The 15,534-nt window shown below is 39.4% G+C and overlaps 3 protein-coding genes and 1 long non-coding RNA gene across 5 annotated transcripts in view; 2 read left to right on the forward strand and 2 right to left on the reverse strand.

Annotated features, from left to right (window-relative positions):
* The window catches only part of LOC105233463 (flotillin-2), a 351,794-nt gene that overhangs the window by 12,628 nt on the left and 323,632 nt on the right, over window positions 1-15,534 (forward strand). The window lies entirely within an intron of this gene.
* On the reverse strand, window positions 884-4,067 carry LOC105231670 (glucose dehydrogenase [FAD, quinone]). Its single transcript, XM_011213094.4, has 2 exons — window positions 3,216-4,067; window positions 884-3,154 (listed from the first exon to the last, which is right to left on the reverse strand). The coding sequence occupies exons 1-2, from the start codon at window positions 3,340-3,342 to the stop codon at window positions 1,410-1,412; spliced, it is 1,872 nt and encodes a 623-aa protein (XP_011211396.2). The 5' UTR covers window positions 3,343-4,067; the 3' UTR covers window positions 884-1,409.
* On the reverse strand, window positions 7,534-10,844 carry LOC105231617 (glucose dehydrogenase [FAD, quinone]). The gene is made up of 2 exons (XM_011213021.3): window positions 9,846-10,844; window positions 7,534-9,783 (listed from the first exon to the last, which is right to left on the reverse strand). The coding sequence occupies exons 1-2, from the start codon at window positions 9,997-9,999 to the stop codon at window positions 8,063-8,065; spliced, it is 1,875 nt and encodes a 624-aa protein (XP_011211323.2). The 5' UTR covers window positions 10,000-10,844; the 3' UTR covers window positions 7,534-8,062.
* Window positions 13,128-15,534, forward strand: part of LOC125778392 (uncharacterized) — a 50,420-nt gene continuing 48,013 nt past the window's right edge. Inside the window, exon 1 of the long non-coding RNA XR_007422678.1 lies at window positions 13,128-13,256. This is a non-coding gene — a long non-coding RNA (uncharacterized LOC125778392). The remainder of the gene's footprint in view (window positions 13,257-15,534) is intronic.

Genomic DNA, 15,534 nt, shown 5'->3' on the forward strand with positions numbered 1-15,534 from the left:
GGGTTCATTGCTCTACATCCACCACCAGCATAAAACGTAACAAAATGGAAAATTTGCCAAAAAAGCGGTCACCATGACGAAAATGTCCGAAACGTCTTACGGGAAAATGGCTTGGAGGGTCGTCCCATGGTTAAGAAACCTCTTTCAACAAGCGCCATAAAAAATTGAGGCTAAGTTTCGCAGAAAAGTATACAAATTTCACAATCGAGGATTGAAAGAAAGTGATCTGGTCCGGAAAGGTGAACCACTATCGTTGAGACCTTAAATGTTGTGGCGGTTCGTTGATGCCTGTGGTTGTTTGAATTGGAATGGGGTCGGAAAATGTCACAGAATTCTAGGAGGAATGACCGTTTCCATTTATATTCATATTTTGGATAAAAACCTCTCAGGAAGCTTGAGTCAATGTTAAACAAATTAAAGTTCTCGATTGGTCCACGCAGTCACCGGACCTCAACCCAATAGAACACCTTTGGGCAGAACTCAAAACGCCCTTGGCAAGTAGTGATTCAGTTCTCCGAAACCTTGACGACCTTTGCCAATAAGTGACAGGGCACTGGAACAAAATCACAATAGAAATTAATAAGCAACATGCCTACCAGAATAAGAGCCGTTCTGAGGTCAAACTCAAATTAATGATCGAATGGCTTTATCTTTGTGTTGTTTCACTCCCCTTAACCTCCCCTTTTGTTAATAAAAAATATTTCGATTTGATTTCGGCTTTATTTTTTCCTTTATCCTTGGAATACATAGCATAGTTGCCATAGTTGCCATACAAACTGACTGATCACAGTTCTTAAAGATTATTCATGAAGTGTGTTATAGCTTTAATGTAACCGAAGTTAACACTTGTTCTTGTTTATTTTTTGATGATGATCTTCTTACATATATTTGGTGTAATTAAAATGTTCTTAAATCTAGATACTACTCGAAACTTCTCTTAACAACTTAACATAGAATAATTTTAATGAATGTTTTTTGGTGAACTTAAGTTTTGATCTCTCTTGCTTTTTGTAAAACCAACATCTAATTACATTTCTTGCTTTGTACAAATTAATGAGCTAATTTAATTTTAATACATTTATTTTTCATTACGAGCCATTGTGGGTTCCTTTCACAATCTTCGTTTGTCGACATTTGTCGGTTACTCACTCTTTGCAATTTTTCCTTTAATGTATGAATTTATTATTCTAAACATGAAACTTCGTTCCAAACTGAAAAAAAGCAGCAATTATTTGCCATAATAAAATTCTTGCCGAACAGGTTATTGTCCATTCAACACCTCAAGTTGCTTTAAATATTAATTAAAACATACAAATGACTTTTAACACGTTATCTTCATCTTTCACTTCGTGTGTCTTTATAAACTCATATTTGTCAAATGCCGAAATTGTTTTGCGCATTTGAAGATCTCACTTCTGCAACCAGAAATTAGCTTCCCACTCACCGCGTATTAAATCTGCCGCCTTCTCACCAATCATAAACGCCGGCGCATTCGTATGTGCCGTTGGCGGGAAGGGTATAATGCTCGTGTCCACGACGCGTAATTTGCGTATGCCGTGCACCTTTAACTGCGGATCCACAACTGTAGTCTTATCCGTTGGTGAACCCATGCGGCAGGTGGCCACCTGATGATGCAGCGTATATGACAAAGTGCGTATAGAACAACGCCAATAGTCGTCACTGCCAAAAAGATAATTTTCACAACCGGGCACCGGTTTGTCATACAAACGCGCGCCAATACTCTTCATAGCTGGTGTTTCGCCTATGCGTATGGCGGCCTTGATACCTTCCAAAAGGTGTTCGATATCTTCTTCGTTGGAAAAGTACTTCGGATCGATGATTGGCCACCGCAGGGGATCGCGATTGTGTAACCACAAGCGTCCCACTGAACGCGGATGAAAGTCCATGATGAGCACGGTAAAATGTTCTTGGCGTGCGAGTTGTAGCGGCAAATAGAGTTGATCGTAAAGATCTTGACGTATGTTGCCGCCTTCCTTGAGACCTGTACCATCGTCGGAAGCCATGCCACCTAATACTGTTATCAGCTCCACATCAGGCCAATCGGGTGGTCTTTGCGAGCTGGGTATTTTAACGAAAGCCAGACATTCCACACCGCCTATGCTGGAGAGACGCGTGTTTCGATCGCCGAATAAGAAGAAACGTTTGATATCGCTTAATGTAATGCTGGTCGGATATGTCGTTTGTCCGGTCGTGTTGGTAAGAAACACAGGACCTATGTGCGACATGTGATCATACATGCGCTTGCCTACAGGCAGTTCTTGTATTACGGGAATGCCAATAGCGTTTAGATTATCCGCAGGTCCTATGCCGGACAACATCAAAAGTTGCGGCGAGTTAAAGGCGCCCGCGGACAATATAACTTCCTTGTGCGCTTTGAAAATGTACTGTTTTTTCTGATGCAGAAACTCCACGCCATACGCCACCTTCGTCTGTGGATCCACGAGCACACGCAAAACCTGAGCGAAAGTAAAAATACTCAAATTCCGACGCAAACGTCGCACTGGTCTGATAAAAGCACGATATGCGCTGTGTCGCCGTCCATTCTGTGTTGTCGCCTGCACATATGACACGCCCACTTGCGATTCGCCATTATAATCGGTGTGTGGATGTCCGGCTTGTTGCGCACCAAGCACAAAGGCGTGCGAAAACTGTGTGCGATAACCGACATCTTCAACATTCAATGGTCCCGAGTGATTGTGGTAGGGCGACCATTCCAAGCCGGACAACTGTGCATTCTCCGATTTGAGAAAATACGGTAACACCTCGTCATATGACCAGCCTTTACTGCCTGCAGCCGCCCAGCCGTCATAATCGCGTCTGTTACCTCGATTATAGATCATATAATTGATGGAACTTGTGCCGCCCAAAATCTTGCCACGTGGCAATGCACACTCGTTGTTGTTCATGCCGAAGCAAGCGAGTTTCTGTGGAACCGATTTGTAGCCCCAATTTGAGTGTGTGCCTTGCAGAAAACCTGCCGTTATGGGAATACGATGTGCAATGTTTTCGACGCCGCCTGCCTCAAGTAAAACCACCGACCAGTTCGGATTCTCAGAGAGCCTGTTGGCTAGCGTGCAGCCAGCGGCGCCACCACCCACTATTATAAAGTCGTAAGCGGCATTGTGTTGGGGTGCTGTCAAATGAAAAAGGCGCACTTTAATCAATCGTGCATGAAAGCGTTGAAGACAACTTACTTGGCGTATTGAATTGTTCAATTACATTCGCGAGTCCCAATTGAAAAATGTTATCTAAAATCGTGTTGGCAGCCGTTGAGCTCAACCATAGGGCAACAAAAGTCAGCGCTAAGCTTACAAATTCCATTGAAAATTACAAAACCAATTTTCTATTTTTTTTTTTTATTTTTATATTTTAAAAGTTTGCGTAAATTGTGTAACGCTTGCTGTATAAACACGCTCGTCTGGCGCTTATTAACGTATGGGGTCAGCATTGCGCATCATCTTAATTTATAAGTTCATCAAGGAATCTGTCGCGTATGAGGTTAGCGTACGCAAACTTATTTGAATTAGCTTATAATGTTAGAATGTAATAAACAATGCTGCTAAACCAGTCAGCGCTGTTAGGTTACATAGGTTAATCGTGAACAGTACCTAATGCTGCGGCTCTTTTGACTGTTAACAGTCTGTTTACATTACAGCGATCAGCTGTTCGCAGCGCGAGTAGGTGAGCGTAAAATAAACACAGCGAGAGCGCGAGAGTGGTCAAGCGGAAGACCATACAGCAAAGCAAATGTGTTAAAGTCTCGTGAGACCGGCAAAATTGCACTTGTTTACTATTACACAAATATGTAACAGCTGCAGACCTTGCCTACTCGCCTAGCTAGTACAAGTTTGTTGATCAACAATGCGCCCAGTCTGCCGGCCCGTCTGTTCGTTTTGTTTCCACCGTCTAGAAAACCTGTTCAAACACTTGTGCATTCAAATATTTTCTTCACACATCTTCATTTTTATTTACTTTTTGAGTATTTGTTTACAAACACATATCTTTTTTCTTACAAATATTCTGTAGCACACTTTTCTTTTATCACTCATTTTTGGATTGTTAAGTATACAACGGTATATTTAATACTTTTCCAAACAATCGTTGGATAGAGTTATTGATTTCCACTTTTGTCTCATGTTGTACTTTTCTTAATACTCATTGTGATGAGCAGTATTCTATTCGATCTGATGCCATCGTTGATCAATCTTTTTTCGATTGATTTTGGTTTGACCTGTTTATGTGTACATAACTACGTATTAATCGGCCGAACTTAGACCTCTAAAACACTGAGAGCTGAGCAGATGGACTCTTCAAGCAAATGTCCTTAACCGGTTCTGAGTGGATATACTTAAATTCGATGGAGAAGCAGTGAAAGCTGTAGCATGTACAGACGACAGAGAATTGATGGTATCAGAAATCCACAAACCGCGAGTTTATGGAACGAGTCTTACGAAGGTTACACATGTGTCCGCGAATAACGGACTAGGTGCTAACCCTAGTAAGACGGAACTCGGACCTCAATTTCAACATCCTTCACTTGGTGATACTAAAAGCTTTATATTGCGTACACGTACAAGATAATATTCAGCTGGAACTGGGGCCTAAACCGAATATAGTCCACTATATGTGGGCGTTTTTATACCAATTCTTACGTGTGGAACATTTTTAGTGGTCAGGATTAAAAATACAATATGATATCAGAAAATTAAATGGAATACTGAGGACAGCCTGTGCAATAATAACCGGAGCTACAAAGCATCCAAGTTTAATAGGGAAAGTAGCAGCATTTTCTGCTCTAAGAATTAAGGAATCAGTTGGTTGGAATGGGGAGAGTTATGGGCCTAGTGGTCTTCTGAACCAGCTCAAAACAAAACTAAAAATCAGACTATCTCTTCTCAAGGTTAGATGTCAATAGTTACTTTTAGGTAAGAATATCCCCTAGAGGTAGATACTATCTCAGTCCATATCGACAGATCGGGCGTATACTGGAAAATTCTTGATATTCCTTTCTCTATCCGTCACCAAATTCTTCTGACATCTTCTAGACATGCGATATAGAAGGTCTGTAGAGTTCCGCTGATTAACTACTGGAGCGTTCAGATAGCTACCACATCAACGGCGGCACTGCTATCCCTGTTGTCGCCAAAGGTTAAATAAAAAGTTGTCAAAAAAGGTAGGAATGCCCTAAGCTCACTGGCTGGTCAACTTCATTTGTTCATAATTTGGGCTCTAGGGCACAGGAATATTTTCAGCAACGAAAAACAGACGAGTTGCCCAAGTCAAGAGTCTCTCTAGATGAATCTGATAGAAAGATAATACCGTGTCCGGTAGGAACGATCAAAAGGGAGCTCAAAACATAATTTGATCAAATATCTATTTTGTTCTGAGGAAATCTGTAACCAAATGCGAGATAGCGAAGCAGATATGATCAAAATATGACAAGGCAATAATTAAGGACTTATTAAATGGGTTCCGTGCAATACCTACATAGGGATGATGGAAGACAATAGTCCAAGAGTAGGGTTTTAAATATTGTTATTGCTCTAACATTTGTTTCGAGCAATCTTTATGTCTTAACCTTCGTTGACAGCTGTGTAGGTGCCATTGGTAAAATATTGAAATTTTCAACGAAAAAAGTATATTGGTGAAACCATACTGACATCAATAATGCTACCATAGCAATAATGGGGAGTAACTGTTAAATGTGCATTTAATTTAGTTGATTCAAAGTATTGGGTGAATATTTTTCGTGTTTTTTGTCGGAAACTCTTCAATAACTTTAGTTCCAACCATCGAAGTCACGATACAATTACAGAAAATATAGTCACAGCGGATTTACCACCCGTTAGCGTGACAAAAGCTTTAAGCTGCATTATCAATTAAGCCTCTCCAAGGAAAAGTTGGTCACTTAGTCACCACAATTCCGAAAATGTTGCCTCGGTTAACGACTCCATAATAATCTTTTAGCTGAACGCTTCATGACGAAAGAGAACTCTCGACCGAACAACTAGTAAATATGTTTCCACAAAGTTATGTAAATCATGATGATACTATAATTTGTGATTAAATTCTTAATAGTCACGAATAATCCTTTGAAAGAAAAATCTGAATAATTTTTATGCTAAAGACTTGATAATTATTATTATGCAATAACATAATATGCAGTACAACACATAGACCTGGGACCTATTCTAATAGATTTAGAAAGGAAAGGTCATTTCATAGCTTGAATGAACGAATCAAAGACGATTGACCTTTATTTTTATACAATTTAAGTTATTTTGCTGGGCATATATTTTGTTGCTTGATGTTTTCTTTTTTATGAGAACTGTCCATCTAGTCCAAAAGGTCAAAGAATCAAGACTTTTAATTGCTTAGCAGTTTTCAAACTAGTTTATGCAAATATTCCGCACTCATTAATGATCTTTCAAATGTTGACCGCGGCTACGTCTCAGATGGATCGTCTGTTTATCCCAATTTTCGATGACTCTTTCGAGCATTTCAACTGGTAACTGGCGAATGACACGTCCGATGTGGAATCCCTACAGAAGTCTAACGATATGATATCACACGAACTTGGTGGCCAGGCGACTAGCCTAAAACGTGAAATTATCTGCTCACCGAAGTGTTCTCTTAAATCCATTGATTGCCTATGTTTCTACTGGTCCACAAACCACAACAAACTGTTTTTTTCTGGATAAATTGGCAGCTCTTGAATATCTTCATGTTGCTTTGCGTCATTTTTGCTTGTTTACATACCCATTGAGCCAGAAATGGGCCTCATCTCTGAACAAAATTTGGCTCGAAATCGTCGGATTTTTTTTTGAACTTCTCAAGAGCCCATAGAGCGAAGTGATGTCGCTTGGGAAGTCGAGCGGCTTCAGTTCTTGCACAAGCTGTATTTTGTACGCTTTCAATTTAAGATATCGACGAAAAATGCGCCAATGTTGCGAACGTCGCCGAATCACCTCTCCACGGTCTTCGTGAACATTCTCAGCTACGGCTGCTATATTTTCTTCATTGTATGTTGGACGTGACCTAATCGATCGAGTATAATCCAAAAATGAATGCTGGGTCTCAATATGTGCGATGGTGTTGCGAATACTAAGCTCAGTAGGCCGATTATGTTGACCATAACATAATTTTACGTGAATTTTCGTAATACAGTTAAACGATTTGTAAACATTGTTCAGACGTATGTAAGTCTCTCCATCATGAAAAGCCAAACAATACTGAACAAAAATAACATGACAGCTTCACAACTCACGAGTTACCTGTCACAAAAGGCTATTGAAAAAAGTACCTCTACTTGAAACACCCGTTATATTAACATTCTGAAATTCATTCATACGTTATAGACCATGGATGCTTGGAAAATAAAGATAAAATATTAATTATCAAAGGAAAATATTAAATTTAAATAATAATTAAATGTTGGACGTGACCTATTATTAATAATTAAATTTAATATTCCCTGAAATATATATTTCTATTAGTCCATCCATATATTGATTATTTCAATAATCTCTTATCAATTATACATTAACATAAATATAATATCGCACTGTCTTTCATTCAACTCTTTTGAAATTCTTTAGACGTTACCAATTCGATACAATTCTGACGTCAACCAACAAGCATCTTTGTCAAAATTGATCTAAATTGACCCTATATTTTTTCCATATCCTCAGATGGGCACCAATTAATTGTCACTTTAAAATAACTTCGCCTGAAGACAAATTAACAAACTTATACGCACATGATCGTTTGCTGATGACGCCCAAAGGCTTATATGCGTTTCACTTCTAGTTTCTTTTACGATGCATAATTTCGAACTCAAATTCCGGTTTTCATACATATATTTTATTCGCTATTAATATTTACATATCTAATTCACTAGAACACGTTTCACTTTGTGTTTGTCCCCGCAAATTGGGTGACACTTAACCTAAATCTTATAAGAAGACTTCACGTCAATTAAAGTTACAAATTATGATACAAGTTTATTAGCTAAATCTCACTTTTACATCTTCTCCGATATTCACTGCCAGTCGCCGCGTATCATATCGGCTGCTTTCTCTCCGATCATATACGACGCCGCGTTGGTGTGCGCCGTGGGCGGGAAAGGTATGATGCTGGTATCGACTACACGCAAATGCTTTATGCCGTGCACTTTCAACTCGGCATTGACAACAGTGCTGGGATCACTTTCGGGGCCCATTCTACATGTGGCCACTTGGTGATGCAGTGTGTAGGAGAGCGTGCGGATGGAACAGCGCCAGTAGTCGTCAGTGCCGAAGTTATGCTGTTCGCAGCCGGGTAACGGTATATCGTGTATGCGTGTGCCCAATGCTTGCATTGCTGGTGTTTGCGTAATGCGTATGGCCTCCTTAATACCCTCCAACATGAACTGTACATCATCCTCGTTGCGGAAGTATTTAGGGTTTATGCGTGGCCACTCGAAAGGATTACGGTTGTGTAGCCACATACGGCCCACAGATTTCGGATGGAACTGCATGATAAGAAAACTGAAATGATCCTGTCGTGAGACTTGTAGTGGACGATAAACTTTGTCGTAGAGTTCGTCTTTGAAGTTTGCGCCCTGTTTGAGGGCAGTGCCTTGATCGGCGGCTAAGCTACCGGCTACTGTGATTATCTCCATATCAGGCATATCTGCGGGTTCCTTAGAGCTGGGCACCTTGAAAAATGTGAGCGCCTCTACGCCACCAATCGAAGATAGCATAGTGGTGGGATTGCCGAGCAGAAATGACTTCACTACTGTGGAATTGAGATGCGCTATGTTGAGCAGTTGTCTATCTGTATTGACTGTAAAGGTGGGTCCAAAGTGACACATGTGATCATAGAGTAGTTTACCCACCGGTAGTTCCTTCACTATGGGTACACCGATAGCTTTTAGATTGTCTGCGGGTCCTACGCCGGATAACATCAAAAGTTGTGGTGAATTGAAGGCGCCTGCTGAGAGTATGACCTCTTTGCGTGCGCGCACCTTATAGTACTTATTGCGGTACATGAGTTCTACGCCGGTCGCACGTTTTGTAACGGGATCTATTAACACACGCGTGACGCGCGTCATTGTTACAATATGTAGATTTTTTCTTTGATAACGTATCGGCTCAATGTAAGCGCGATATGCGCTATGACGTCGACCGCGCAGCGTATTGGCTTGCACATAGGACGCCCCTATTTGCGACTCACCATTGTAGTCTGTGCGTGGATGTCCAGCTTGCTGCGCGCCCTTCAAATAAGCATGCACTGCTGGTGTGCGATACTGCACATCCTCCACGCTCAGCGGTCCTGTACGATTGTGATATGGTGAGTCCTCCAAACCAGCCAGGTTTGCGGCTTCCGATTTAAGAAAATACGGCAAGACTTCCGCATATGACCAACCTTTATTGCCTGCAGCAGCCCAACGATCAAAGTCACGTTTATTGCCGCGATTGTAGATCATATAGTTGATGGAACTGGTGCCGCCCAACACCTTGCCGCGCGGCAAGAAGCACTCATTATTATACATGCCAAAGCAAGCGCGTTTCTGCGGTGTCGACTTGTAGCCCCAATTGGAATGTGTGCCCTGCAGATACGCAGCGAGCACGGGCATCTGATGAAACATGCCCTCTACACCGCCCGCCTCGATCAAGTAAACCGTCCAGTTAGGATTTTCGGACAGACGATTGGCGAGCACACAACCAGCTGGCCCGGCGCCAACTATAATGAAGTCGTAGCTGGCATTTTGACGCGGCGCTGTGTGGAAAGAAGTAATACATAAACAATTTTGCATTCTAGTTTAAGGCTAGGCGTCATACCGTCATTATAGAGCGTAGATAAAATTAGATTTTCCAAGCCGATGCCAAGCACTTGCTGTAAATGCTGTGTTTGCGAAGACTGCGCGCAACTCGTTGCAACCAGCGCTGCCGCTAAGATTAAAAACCTCAACAACCAATTGCAGAGCTCGTGCATTTTGCAATCTGTAAGTGTTAAATATTGTTACGCAGCACACGCGTTCTCAGCCGTTAAAGTCGAAACTCTATTTGTGCAAATTTGACACACGCGCTTCGAATTTTGAGTTATATTTTGACTTAAGCTTCACTAACTAAATTTATGTCCAACTTGTAACGTTTAAAAACTATTTGAGGCTAATCTGATACACGCGCTTTGAATTTTGACTTAAATTTTCTTTCCGCTCCTTAACGATTGACTTTATTATTACTTTATATATTGTTCAGTTCCGCATCCGCGTGCTGTTACGTCCAGCCAACTTGCCGTCTATGTTTGGACTGCGTGCGCCGCGTTACAACTGCGGCTTTTGAGATTCTTTCTTTTGCTCCGTTGTATTTGTAGCTTTATGCTTTGCTATTGTTTCCGTGCCATTTCTTCTGCATCTTTCTACAGTTCAATGCGTTTGCTACGTAGTTCAACGCCCTAAACGCGAAATTCTTAACGTTGGCAACGAACGCGCACGCTCCCGTACTCCTCGAACGCACTTTTGGTAATAAAACCACCGTTGCTTGGTTCAAGTAGTGCTGGCCTTTCGCTTACATACGGCCAAGATCGTACACTGCATGCTGCGGTACGCACATGTACGCGTGTTTGTTGCCCTTAAGCAAACAAGTTATATTTTATATTTACATGCACACACATGCAAACAAACATAATTAAAAAAATCCAAAAGTCTTAACCATTCCATTTAATTTTTTGTGTTAATTCATGCCAACGTTATTTATTTACCGGTATATGTGGCACCACAACACTACATACCGCATTTTTGTTGGCCTGTCCATCTAGCTGCTGATTGCCCACCTGTCCATCGTGGTCCAACGACGCGCCTTCCAAACCGGTTGTGCGATTTCTCATGGCTCGTAAATATGTGACAACCATCGATAGCTCATTTGATTACTTCTGTTTCTTCCACCCCTCCCGACTTGCAATGCTGCACTTGTTTGCTAACGTTGTTTGTATGTGAAGCCAGTTGGTGCAGCTTTTGTTGTTTTCGACGCCGACCTACCGTATGTCCATGAAGTGATCTTGAATTTAAGAGTAATTTGCCGCCGCATTGTACTCGCACTAATGCGCATTACAATTACAACAAGAAAAAACGTTAACTCCGGCTGCATCGAAACTTCACAATATAAGAAGTTTCCATACAAGAACTTGAGTTTGATAGTTCAATTTGTGTGGCAGCTACTTATATGCTATAGTAGTCTGATATCGGCGCTTCATATAATTGAGCAGTTTCTTGAGAAGTAGAAAAAATGTCCATGAGTTTCGTGACACACTTAATATACCCTGTTCGGGGTATTAAAATGTATGTGTTTTAGTGTGTGGTGACAGTCAATGGTTTCGTTTGACAAAAATAGGCTTTATCAGGTCTTTTAGGAACGTCTTATTGCTGACAATCTGATAGTCATCGCCATAATTAATTTGCTGGATTATCAAATGATTGACAACGTTGTGTGAACTATGTACATATCTAAACATAATTGGGATAAAAAAGCACGCGGAAATTGTAATTAAGCTCCCGGGTAAATGATATTTCAAACAAATGTATTTTTCTAAGTTGGTAGGGCTATTACTACGTCAAATATGAGCGTGATCAGTCAACCAGTTTGTTTACAGCAGTTGCTTAAGTCCGCACAAAATATGGAAATCTTAAATTTTGTATTTCTAACCCCATTTGGTGTGTGGAATCGTTGCGAGTGTTGAAAAGGGCTTACGGTGATTCACAAGCGTACGAGTGATACCTAGCCTTCAAAGGCGATGAAGAGATCGTTGAAAACAAGCCTCGTTCTGGACGACCTTCGACCTCTTCAACTAATGAAAATATTAAAAAGGTGAAATAGGGAGATGACAAGAGAGCTCGACATCTCTAGCGAATCCGTTTGAATGATTTTGCTGGATATTTTGGGTATGAAACGCATTCTTACTCTTTTTTCAAAAAAGACTTTCGTAAAAAGATCTTACAGATGCTTGATTGTGCGAATTCCGATCCTACATTCTTGCAGTGCATAACTGCCGGTGAAACATGGGTTTATGAGTTTCACATTCAAACAAGTCAACAATTATCGGAATGGAGGGAAAAAGCAAACCGAAACCAAAAAAACCAAGGTGATGCTCATTGTTTTTTCCTATATTCGTGGTTTGGTGCATCATGGATTTGTTCCGATCGATAAGGAGTTCTATTTTGCCGTATTAAGGCCTTTGCATGGGAACATCCGTCGATAATAATGCACCATCCCATCAAGCCACGATTGTGGCCGAATTTAAAGCCAAAAACGAGAAAATACCCAGTATTCGTGGACACTTTTCTAAAGTTAAATATTTAAAAATGTAAAGGGTGCTTTTTAACATAGAAATAAAATTTCAAATATATTTATTAGCTTTTTAGTATTCATATTGCTTGAATCGATTTTCGTGTCCATAACTTCCGCAACTGCGCTTTATAAAGATACCGATCCAAATTTGTACCGCTTTTTCCCATAGTCGCTTATTCCTCGAAAATGGTCAGTCATAGCTGCTTTATCATCTGAGGTCAATGAATTAGTGTATGTAGCTCCTTAAAAAGTAATACGTAGGCTGCTATATATATCTCTGACGTAGGCAACACTAAGTGTTGCCAGGTGCAATCTGACATTTCCATTGGAAAGTTTGACATTTTTTAGCATAACATCACTCAGAACGTTTTGTCATTTAATCGTGAATTGTTTTATTTACAGGGAATTAAAAAATTCATCTCGGCCAAAAAATGGAATTAACTCGTGAACATTTTCGTGCGATCATTTTTCACAACTTTTGACGTGGATTATCACGACAAGAGTGCATCGAAGAACTAAAATCTTTGTATGGCTATGAAGCACCATCCTGTAGCACTGTGAAAAACTGGTACAACGAATTCAATCGTGGCCGACGCTTGCTCAGAGACGAATTCCGTGAAGGTCGTCCAAAAACAGCCGTTGTGCCAGAAAACATCGATGCCGTACGTGAACTTGTAATGCAAGACCGTCATGTAACATACCTTCAGATAGAGGCATGCCTATGCATTTCTCCCACCAGTATACATTCGATATTGCATGAACACCTGGCCGTAAAAAAGGTTTGTTCTCGTTGGATCCCGCACAATTTGACAATCGCTCAAAAAAAGGCTCGTGTGGATTGGTGTAAAGAAATGCTGAAAAAATACGATCGCGGTGCTTCAAAAGACGTTTATAAGATCGTCACAGGTGACGAATCATGTATCTATGCGTATGAGCCCGAAACAAAACAGCAATCGACCGTCTGGGTCTTCAAGACGAGCCAAATCCAACGAAGAAAAAAAAAACAATAAAAAAAAACATTTTCGTTGATAAATATTCCTATTTTCATTATTAGACAAAAAATATATATAGCAGCCCTCGTATCACTAGTTCAGATCTGTGTAATTTAGCGGGATCAGAAATAAAACACCTATGAAAATGAGTGATATGCGCTTTGGCTACTCGTAACTATAGGAGTATTTCGAATTGAACTCTGCTGAATGGTCTATTCCATAGAAGAAAAGCAAACCCTTAACAACTAACCACTTTACAACTCATTTCGAAACTATTTTAAAATACTTCTCTTGTATAAGAATATATTTTGGAGGAGGGTTTACTAGCTATAAAAAAAAATATTTACAGGAAAAGGCTATTGAGTGAAATTTTAGTGCTTCTTTGGAATTTCTCTAAACATTTGAATATAATATAACGTACGAAAACAAGTTTTCTGGGAAAAAAAAGCATCTCATCTTCCATCCGAATCAACTAAAAAGTGAAAATTGATTTTGTGACACCTAAGCCTCTTTTCCGTAGACCAGGTCACATATAATAAAAATTACATATATAACGTTTTGTTCAGGGTAAACTTCTAAACCACTGAACCGATTTTAGTAAAAATTAGCACGCTGTGTTGAGTTTGAACCAACTTGAAAGATAAGATAGTTTATATCTAAATTGTGTTAAAAATAGAAAAATAAATTATAAATAAAAATATGTACATATTTCTAAACAGAATATTCGAAGTTAAAACATTAGTAATGTTGAGTAGATTGCCCAAAGAAACATTTTTCAATTCGTAAACGATATACGAGTATATGGCAACACTTCTCAGTATTTCTCGAAAATTGCAATCGCACAAAACTTAGGGGAACACGCACATAGCTTTTGAATCCATCTTATCGTTGATAAACAAAATTTATTTAATATTTTTAAATTTATTTTTCAGGTATGTTTCCACTGTAAATTTCTTTAACTTAAACAATGAGGTGAGAAAATATTGCTAACTTGTGTGACCTTAACTCTTATCAAAATTAAGTAGATTACTTAAGAAAACTAAATACATATGAAAATTAAATACTGCAATATCGTATTAAACACGTCAGCACCTACTGTATACAATTATTTGTAGATATTTATATATTACTTTTGATAAACACATACACTTTGTATGAAGCATCTCAGAATAATGAGGCAAATAGACAACGAAACTAAAAATGGCAGAAGATAAGGTTGAGAAAAGTTTATGCTGATATTTCTCATCATAATATTTTATTGAAACATGTTTTTTAACCTATATATTGAAACAAAGTTTTTTCGAGACTAAACTAAAAATAAAACGAACTTCGAGAGAATGAAAAAATATCAAAAACATTAGAAAATCCATCGCTACAATTAACGGTTATCCATAGAATAAAATAGAACAAAATATAATTTATTTGACTTAAGGTTTTTTCTCCCCTCCCCTTAATCAATAATCTAAAATCAAGTGCCCGGAAATTTAGAAAATCTTTACCTAAAACTCCTATATAATTGATCATAAAACCCTCAACATTTGACAAAGCGTTTTGAGTCTATTTTTTGTTGAGACACCAAATGTCAGTTTCGGCTATAATCTGTTTCGTCTAAGGTAAGACTGCGGAGATGCTCCTATTTCAGGCTTGCTTGGATGGCTTGGGTCGTCGACCAACGCCCGACAAGCACAAACGAGATCCATTGATCCAGTGCTAGAACGCAACATTGTAAAGAAGATCAGACTCGTTCCTATTCTGTTTAGCGAGCTTAGCGCTAGTATTGCGGTTCTGCTTTTGGTATGAATTAACACCTTCCTGGGAGAGGCTAGCACTTCATAGAAGTACGTCTACTACTAGTCTATTGCAGTGGCTTCTGCCCGAAGCAATCAGTAGGGAATAACTTGATGATGAACTTATATTGGATTAAGTATACTCAAGTGCTGGATTACACAAGCATAATTTCAATATATGGTGTAAAAATTATGAAACATGTAGCATTATCGATATGTCATGCTCATAGAAGCTGTTGAGTTCAGAGAAAATTTCGCTAAACCCACACTTCAAAAAAATCGAGTAAATCAGCTCGTGCTTATTCCTCATACGTAGATTGCCTTTTATATTTCGGGATACGAGAAAATAAAAACGAATTTCAAATTTCGAAATTTTCAATTAAGATCTATTTATATACTTGTGTA

This window comes from Bactrocera dorsalis, chromosome 4 (genome assembly GCF_023373825.1).
Source record: "Bactrocera dorsalis isolate Fly_Bdor chromosome 4, ASM2337382v1, whole genome shotgun sequence".
NCBI classification, from domain to species: Eukaryota; Metazoa; Arthropoda; class Insecta; order Diptera; family Tephritidae; genus Bactrocera; species Bactrocera dorsalis.